Source organism: Elephantulus edwardii, unplaced genomic scaffold, assembly GCF_000299155.1.
Source record: "Elephantulus edwardii isolate Elephantulus edwardi_28Jun2011 unplaced genomic scaffold, EleEdw1.0 scaffold00015, whole genome shotgun sequence".
Lineage (NCBI taxonomy): Eukaryota > Metazoa > Chordata > Mammalia > Macroscelidea > Macroscelididae > Elephantulus > Elephantulus edwardii.
The window spans coordinates 4,497,249-4,506,001 of NW_006399765.1; the positions used below are offsets into that span (position 1 = coordinate 4,497,249).

Genomic DNA, 8,753 nt, shown 5'->3' on the forward strand with positions numbered 1-8,753 from the left:
GCCAAGAGGACAAGCAGAAGAGGGTGAAACCAAGTTTCTCCTTGGAGGCGAGGATTCTGAAGCTCCATCTCACATACTTTGGGTATGTGGCCAGGAGGGGACCAGTCTTTGGAGAAGGACATCATGCTCAGAAGGGTGGAGGTTCAGTGCAGCATAAAAAGCTCCCGGATGAGATGGATTGACATATGGGGTTAAGTGTGTCGGAGTCAGTGAGACTGGCTCAGGATAAGGCAGGGCTCAGAACTATTATACATAAAGTCGCTATGAGTCTCAGGTGACTCCATGGCACTTAACAATAACACAACTAGGGAGCCCTTGTGGCCTGACGGTAAGAAGCTGCACTGCATTCTGAAGGCACGGTTCAAATCCAACAGTTGCTCCGCAGGAGAAAGATTATCAATCTCCTCCCGTGGGATTACTGTCTCTGAAAACCCACTGGAGGGTCAGCTATGGATTGGTATCGACTGGAAGGTACACAACAACATGAGTGGTATTGACTGGATGGCACACAACAGCATCACCAGGGTTGTAGTGGAGAAGCTGAAGGCTTTCTCCTGTCCTGACCTGGAAGATATGGATGGGAGGAGGCCCCAGGTGCTCTGTGGGGCAGGCCTGAGGTGGAGTGATGTCCATAACCAGCAGGGGGTTGACTTTAGGGGCATGACAGGCAGATGCCATGTATTCATGGCTCAAGTTTCAGCAGGTGGTTGACCCTGTCCGGGCTGCTGGCCTAGGGACCAGTCTCTGAGCCCAGGCGCTTCGAGTGCAACAGGAGGTTCCGGGCGAAGATGGGCTCCACCTGCGAGGCGGGCGTGGCGATGAGCAAGCTCTCTTCCTTCCCAGCCCTCTCCCTACCTTCCCGTGAAAAGTCTCAACCCAAGTGACAGCCCCCTCCCCAAATCTACTTCACACGCAGAATGGAGGGTCACAGGGCAGCCCAAGGAGTAGCGAGGGGGCAAGGGGAGGCAGGGGAAAGTCTATTTGAAGGGACAGGACAGTGTGCCTTCCGTTTGGTGTCCAGGATAACTCACATAGGCCATGACAAGTCGCTCCTCGGGCTGGTCAGGAGGGCCTGGGTATTCCTCACCAAAGCACAGGCGGATCTGGTACTCAGGCTCTGGGCGGCCAGCTCGCAGGTGCGCGCACAGTTCTAGGGCATCAAACCGAAACTGTGGGGAAGGGCAGAGGCGGAGCTTCCCCCCCAGCGCACAACTTCTGCTTCACAGTAGATGCCCACATCCGGTAAACTCACACCCCAACTGCAGGCCTGTGCCCTATGCCCCCTCCCATGTCGTTATGCCCGCCCTTGTTATTCTGTGCCCACTCCATCAACAGCACTCCTCTATCAACACATATGCCTTCCAATCCTTTGCTTCCACCCCACCCTAATCAGCACCCGGTGCCAACGCCTCGCACACTGCCTTCCATCTCTGTGCCCAGCCCTTTCGGTACTCATGTATGTGCCCATCCTGGTGCTTCTGCGTCAAGTGCATTGTGTCTTCGTGCGTGACGCCTGTTTCTACGTGCACTCTCTGCGCGCCCCACGCCCAGTGTTTCCGAGCCCGCCCCTCCGCCCTCCCACCCTGGGTTCGCGGCCGCGCTCTTACCCGCCAGGAAGCGGCGCGTGTCGAGCAGCTGGCAGGTGCGCTCGCGCTCCAGCTTGTTGGGCCGCGCGCGGTGCGGGGCGAGGGGGCCGCGCCAGTACACGCGGCACCGGCACCGGCGCTTGGCGAACAGGCCCTCGGGCGCCACCCACAGCAGCACGCCACGCTCCAGGTGCGGCAGCAGGTGGCGCAGCGCGCCGGCGCCCGGCGGCGGCTCCGGGAAGTGAACTCGCGCCATGCGCGGCTGCGGGCCCAGCAGGTATTCGGCGGCCGCGTTGGCGGGGATGGCCCGCGGGCTCAGACAGCAGCCCTCCGCGGTGCGCACGGTGGCCTCGTGCACTAGGGCCGTGCCATAGAACAGCCGCACGTGCAGCCAGAAATCTGCGGGGACCAGGAGGGGGCGCGCGCGGACGGGCGTGAGGGACCATGGTTCCCACCGCCTCCACCCCTGGTCACCATTCCCCCAATCCTTTACTCCCCACTATTCCCATCCACCGTTTACTCTCCGCCCATCTCCACCCGCTCCCCTCCTCTCCACAAGTGAGCCGACCTCAGAAGCAAGCCTCTAGGAGCCTCCACCTCAGGAGGTTTTGGCGATCTCTCCCCAAGAGTAGAAATAAAAATTCTAGTAGAATGATAATGATAATAATGATAATGATGGTGATGATGATGATGATGATGATGATGATGATAATAATAATAATAATAATAATAATAATAATAATAATACAATAGTAACTTCCAATATAACCAGGCACTTTGGTGATATAGTAGGTTAAGAATTGGGCCACTAACCAAAAAATTAGTGGCAGGAACCCACCACGAGCTCTGAAGGAGAAAGATGTAGCAGTCTGATTCTGTAAAGATTTACAGCCCTAAGAAAATTTTTTGAGGGAGCTCTGATGGCCTAGTGGTAAGAAGCTGTGCTGCGGTCTAGAAGGCATGCGGTTCGAATCCATCAGCTGCTCCACTGGAGAGAGATGGGCAATCTCATCCCTTGCTATTAACTGTCTCTGAAAACCCACCGAGATCAGCTATGGGTCAGTGCCAACTCAGCTCTGTGGTACACAACAACAAGAGGCCATTTTACACTGTTCTACAGGGTGACTGTGAGTCAGAACAACTGGGTGGCAGATTTGGTCCCAGATAAATGAACTGGTGGCCAAGTTCAGTGGCTGAAATGGCAAGCCCTGGGGTCATTTGTGTTACAGAAGCAGGGACACTAAGACCCTTCCAACCCACTCCTCTGAGTCTCTCGGAGCTTTCTCTCAGCAAACATTTGAACGCTGGCAGGAACAATAACTAATGATAAGTGGCAATTATAATACAGCAATGGTCCCTATGAGGAAGCGGTAGTGTGGCCCCATGTTAAGGTTGTGCAGCCAGACTCCTGGATTCTAAATGCCTTGCTACCACTTAGGAGCTGTGATTTGTTAATAGCTGACCCGGATTACTAGCTGAGTGACCTCAGGCAAGGCTCTTCCTCTCTGTGGCCTGCTTCCTGTGTCTGTCAGATGGGGACACGGACACTATGTGAGTCAGAATCATCAACACAGAGATAGTGGGCTTTATCTCACAGAGCTGAAGGAAGCCCTTGGAAGCTTTAGTATCTGGCTGCTTCTGACTTACAGGAACCCTACATGGCAGAACAGAAGTGTGCCTTCAGGTTTCCAAAGCTGTGAATCTTCATCGAGGCCACATTTTTCTCTCATAAAGAGACTGATGGGTTTTGAACTGTCACCCTTTAGGCTAGCAGTCAAATAATCACTATGCCACCAGGGTTCTTAAGCAGGAACTAAGCCCTCAACAAATGTTAGCTGCTGTTGTTATTGGGGTTGTGGGCTGAATGCTCTAGTGGAAGGCATAGATTTGGGAGGCCTTTAAATTCCCTACCTGGGTTGCTGAAATCTTCTGAAAGGGTGGAGCTCCAGGAGTGGGTGGGGCCCGGCGCCTGGTACCCTGTTGGAGGGAAGAGAGCAGAGAGCAGTCAGGTACTACCCTACCTGGGCCCCTGGAGGCAAGGTGAGTGATCCTAGCCCAGCCTTACCATGGTCAGCCAAAGGGCTCGGGCCCAGGGTGGCTGGCAGCAGGGAGCCCTCCTGGGCTAGTCTGGAAGGAGATTGTTTGTCTTCATCCTTGGAGACTAATCCAGGTTGGCCCTGTGCATGGGGAGCGAGAGAGGGCTGTGATGGCAGGAGAGGAGATTCATGGGACAAAGGAGTCCCCAGGTTGTCCCCAACAGGACAGAGACAATTTGGGCTGACTGCTATGGATTGGTAGGATTATTTGAGGTTTCAGAGCACAGGACTGTCCCTCTTCCCACTTGGACACACACCCAGGGTTAGAGTGGGGATGAAGACAGAACTGATGAATGTACTTGGTGATGAAGTTAGAGATAAGAGCATCTTGCAGTAAGGGGTGCTGAAGCAGACGGGATGGGCAGAAGAGATGAGGGAGCTGGCGAAGCTAGTGTTGGGAGGCCAAATGATGACCAGCTGCTGGTGGGGACGCTAGGGACAGTGGAATGGAGCCAGATGATGTCTGATGGGGAATGGGGATAGCTCAGTTGAGCATCAATGGTGGAAGTGGAGGTAACGAGAGTGATACAAAGTAATGTTACTGGCAGACAGCTGGGTCTGATGCAGGCGATGGGATGACATGAAGGATTCAATGATGATGGGAGAGGGGATGAAAGAGAAGAAAATAGATTTGATATAGTCAGAAAGCTTGAACTGAAGATGCAGAGGGGATGGAAACAGTGAGGGAGCCAGAGGTGATGGAGATGAAGAAAACAATGGAGCTGGAAGTGATGGAAGGGACAGAGTGGAGGTAAGGAGAGAGGAAGGTGTTGGGGGGGGATGATGGAGGTGGGTCATGCAAGAGAAGCAGCATGTAATAGCGCTAGAGATCAGGGCAGCCGAAAGCCTAGGGCTGATGGAGCGTAGGTGCCAGTGAGTGAACCACGAGGCTGCAGAGGCCACAGGGCACACCTACCTGGTCTGTTCTGCAGGCCTGTCCAGTCACTTTCCCAGGAGGCTCCTGGCACAGAGGACTGTCCTTCCCTTTGGGGGGAGCACAAGCCTTGGTCGCTAGATGAAGCAAAAGACAGCAAGCAACTTGATGGAGCAGGAGTCAGCTGAATTGATGCCAGGCAAGAGTATCCCAATGAACGACCTCAGAAAAGACGGGCCCACCTCTTTCTGGATTTCACTTCCCCCTCTATCAAGTGGGAGGGACAAACTAAACAATCTAAGAATCCCAATTTTGCCAGCCCATACATTTAAGCTCAAGTCCACCCTTCCCCATTTTACAGATGGGCAGAGTGAGGCCCTTACTACCCAGAGAGCTGCCTGGGACCACTACCTCCAGGGGCAGGATGGTACCTGGGCCTTGGGTGCCCTCAGATATGATCCGGTAGACCTTGTAGGGGTTGGAGATGTCCAGCTGGCTGCGCTCACGCACCTCACAGAAGTCGGCGCTCTTGTTGAGGGCACAGCGGAGCCGAGTCTTCCAGACGGAGGGGTTCTCCTTGTCAGTGCCCTCCAGATGCTTGCCCTTGTACACAGCCCAGGCCTGGAAGTGAGCAGGAGTGCTGGGGAGGGATGCGGGGCCATGCAGAGGGGACAGGGGACGCCTTGCCTCCCACTAAGCTAGGATCTGGAGACTGATTAGAGAACAAGACAGTCCTGGTCCCCATCATTAAGGAACTTGCAGTCTAATGGAGAAGACATCTGCAAATAAGTAAACATGAATAGTGCACATTTCAAGTTACAGATTATGATAAATGCTTTCAAAACAAAGCCCAACTCATTGCCATCGAGTCAGGACTGATGCATAGCTGACCCTCCAGTTTTCAGAGGCTGTAAATCACACAAGAAGAGACTGCTCATCTTTCTCCTTCGGAGCAGCTGGTGGATTCAAACTGGCACCTGGCAGCACAGCTTTCTACTCACTTGGCTGCTAGAGCTCCCTGAAATAAGGAAGAGGGATACAAATAATGACAGTTGCTTGGGGGTGTGTGTGTGTGTGTGTGTGTGTGTGTGCGCGCGCGCGCGCGCGCGCGCGCCATCAAGTCGGATCTGACTGGTACAGGAGGAGATTGCCCTTCCTTCTCCAGCAGAGCATCTGGTGGATTTGAACCGTGTACCTCTTAGTGGTTTGCTATTTTGTGAACCCTAGATGATTAAGAAATCTGTAACTGACTGTGATCAATTAGTTGTGGCCTCCACTGCACTCGGACCAGCGAACCCTAGATGATTAAGGAAAAAAAGGGAAGAGGTAAAACTATGAAAATAATAGACTGGACTATAGGAGAAAAATATTCTATGACTACTTTGCAAAGTCTTATACAATAAAAAATATATTCATTAAACATGCTAAAATGTTCATAAATATTTTGGCAAAAAAGGACTAAGTAAATTAATAATACAAATAAGTGTATAAAAAAATTAAAAATACTTGTATCAACAATCAACAACCATGGCAACAGTAGTCAGGAAATCAGCAGACGAGCGGCACTGGGCAAATCTGCGGTCAAGGATTTCTTGAAAGTGCTAAAGAGCAAAGCTGTCTGTCTGTTGTTGTTTTGGTTTTGTGCTAGAGAACTCACTGTTCACTTGAATGAGAGTTCATCTCTTTTTAATTAGTAGTAATTTTAGTGAAAGTTTATAGAGACTTAGGGTTTCCATTCACTGTAGCACTTTTCTCCCTGCTCATCCCCTCCCTCCCAATTCACTCTTCTCTTTGAAAAGTAAATCTCTTTTATTGTTATGCAATCCCTCCCCCCCTCCAAGTCCATTGCACTGTGAAGCCTACATTCTGGACTCCTGTCATGACAATAATACCTAATCATATATCCCTTTTAAACAGTTCTCTCCCTCATCTGTTTCAATGAAGTATACATTATTTATCCCCTCTTTCTCAGTCTTCCCTCAACCCCCATGTCAGTCTCATTTCACAACAGTGGCCCTATGCAATATTTGTCCTTTTGTGACTGAGATATTTCACTAAGCATAATGTCCTCCAGGGTCACGCATTTTGCATAATATTTCATGAGTTCCTTGTTTTTCAATGCTTCATAGTATTCCATTGTGTGAATATAACAGACCTTTTCTATCCATTTGCTCATTGATGGGCACGTGGGTTGTTTCTATCTCTTTGATATTATGAACAAAGCCACAATAAACATGGGTGTGCATATATCTGCTTGGGTGGTGGTTATGGTTTCTTTAGGGTGTATTCCCAGTAGTGGAATTGCTGGGTCAAATGGTATTTCTACTTGCAACTTTTTGAGAAAGCACCATAGTGGTTGCACCATTTTACACTCCCACCAACAGTGAATAAGGGTTCTAGTTTCTCCACAACCTCTTCAGCATTTGATGTTTGCTGTTCTGTTAAATTTTGCTATTCTTACCGGGGTGATCTCATCGTTGTTTTGAAGGCTGTCCGTTTAAAGATTAAGACATACCTGACCCAAGCTATGGTATTTTCCATTACTTCTTACGCATGTGAATAAGGAAGACTAAAAAAGAATTAATACCTTTGAATTGTGCTAACCCATGGACTGCCAAATGAATGAACAAATCTGTGCTGGAGGAAGTTCATCCAGAGTGCTCCTTAGAGGCAAGGATGGTGAAACTTTGTCTCAGATAACCTTGGGCATGTTGTCAGCTGGTGCTGGTCCTTGGAAAAAGACACTACACTGAGGGAACGTGGAGGGACAAGGACTCTCAGGAAGATGATTGATGCAGTGTCTGCAACAATGGGCGTGCACACGGCAGAGATTGTGAGGATGGTACAGGACAGGGTTCTGATCTGTTGTTCATGAGATTGTTATGAGTGAGTCCCAGTCAATGTATTGACACACCTAACAAAAAAACAACCTTAGAGAGGGTGGTCAGAGAGGGCTTCTATGAGAAAATGACATTTGCATGCAAATGACCCAGAGTGACAAAGAGCTCCAAGAAGGATATTCTAGGAAGAACAGCAAGTGCAAAGGCCCTGAGGCGGGAATGAGAGCAGTCATTTCAAGGCAGGCTGGAGCAGACAGGCCAAAGGTAAGGGCAGCAGGAAATGCTTGTTTCATTGATCACTCTCAGGGCTGTAATTGATGAATTGCACTCAACTCACTGCCCTCAGAGATACAAGCCCTGAGGAAAGCCACAGTTCCTACACTGATGTCTCATGCCAACACCAGCGGTGAGACCGCTGAGGTTTGAGTTCTTTATCTGCTAAGTGTCCTGATAATACCTCACTTCATGTGGCTGTGATGGATGCAAGATGAGGCGGTAGAAGCAAAGTGCTGCTCCCAGCACCTGGATATACTTGGTATGCATTTCTGCAGCATTTCTTCACTACATTAAGTAGATGCAAACTCACATACAGGGCATGAGGCACTGTCACGCCAGGACAGGATCAGACACTGTGCTGTGTGAGGGAATGAAGTCTGTAATGAGGGGGGAAGGTGTCTGTTTTGTTCACTGCTGTGCCTCCAAAGGGCCTAGAATGGAGTCAGCTGCGCAGGAGAGGTTCAGTGAATATTTGGGATGGGTCCTGAAAGATGACTAGGAAGCAGCCAGGTGGAGCAGAGGGCACAGTTGAACAAAGACCTGAAAATACGAAGGACAAGGGATGTGGGGGACACTGAGCAGCCTGGTGTGGCTGGAGCTGGAAAGGTGTATGTGAAGGTACATGTTGAAAAAGATGGAGTTGCTAGGGAGCTCTGATGGCCTAGCGCCAAGAAGCTGCACTGCAATCCCAAAGGCATACAGTTCGAATCCACCAGATGCTGTGCTGGAGAAGGAGAGGCAATCGCCTCCTGTTCCAGTCAGATCCAATTTGATGGCATACAACAAGAAAAATATGAGGTTACTGAGGCCAGGTCATGGACATCCTTGAAGATCAAGCTTTATCCTATGGGGTTTGGGGCTCCAGGAGGGTTTTTGGTTTTATTTATGGATCTCTATCTCTTTTTTTTTTTTCAATTGCCAATCCTTATTCCATTACACTTTTCCACCACCCATCCAGTCCCTCTCCCGTAATTTATATATAAACCATGTTGTTGTTTTGTTGTTATGTGCCGTCGAGTCGTTTGCGACTCATAGCGACCCTATGCACAACAGCCCTAAACCCTGCTCTATCCTGTGCCAA

At 50.2% G+C, this 8,753-nt stretch overlaps 1 protein-coding gene across 1 annotated transcript in view; it reads right to left on the reverse strand.

Moving 5' to 3' along the window:
- Positions 1–730: 730 nt before the first annotated feature.
- LOC102868034 (interferon regulatory factor 4-like) overlaps positions 731–8,753 on the reverse strand; it is a 12,187-nt gene continuing 4,164 nt past the window's right edge. Inside the window, exons 2-7 of the mRNA XM_006881685.1 lie at positions 4,968–5,177; positions 3,652–3,763; positions 3,498–3,563; positions 1,608–1,985; positions 1,032–1,150; positions 731–799 (exon numbers count right to left, since the gene is read on the reverse strand). Of these exons, the coding sequence (XP_006881747.1) occupies positions 731–799; positions 1,032–1,150; positions 1,608–1,985; positions 3,498–3,563; positions 3,652–3,763; positions 4,968–5,177 (954 nt within the window). The remainder of the gene's footprint in view (positions 800–1,031; positions 1,151–1,607; positions 1,986–3,497; positions 3,564–3,651; positions 3,764–4,967; positions 5,178–8,753) is intronic.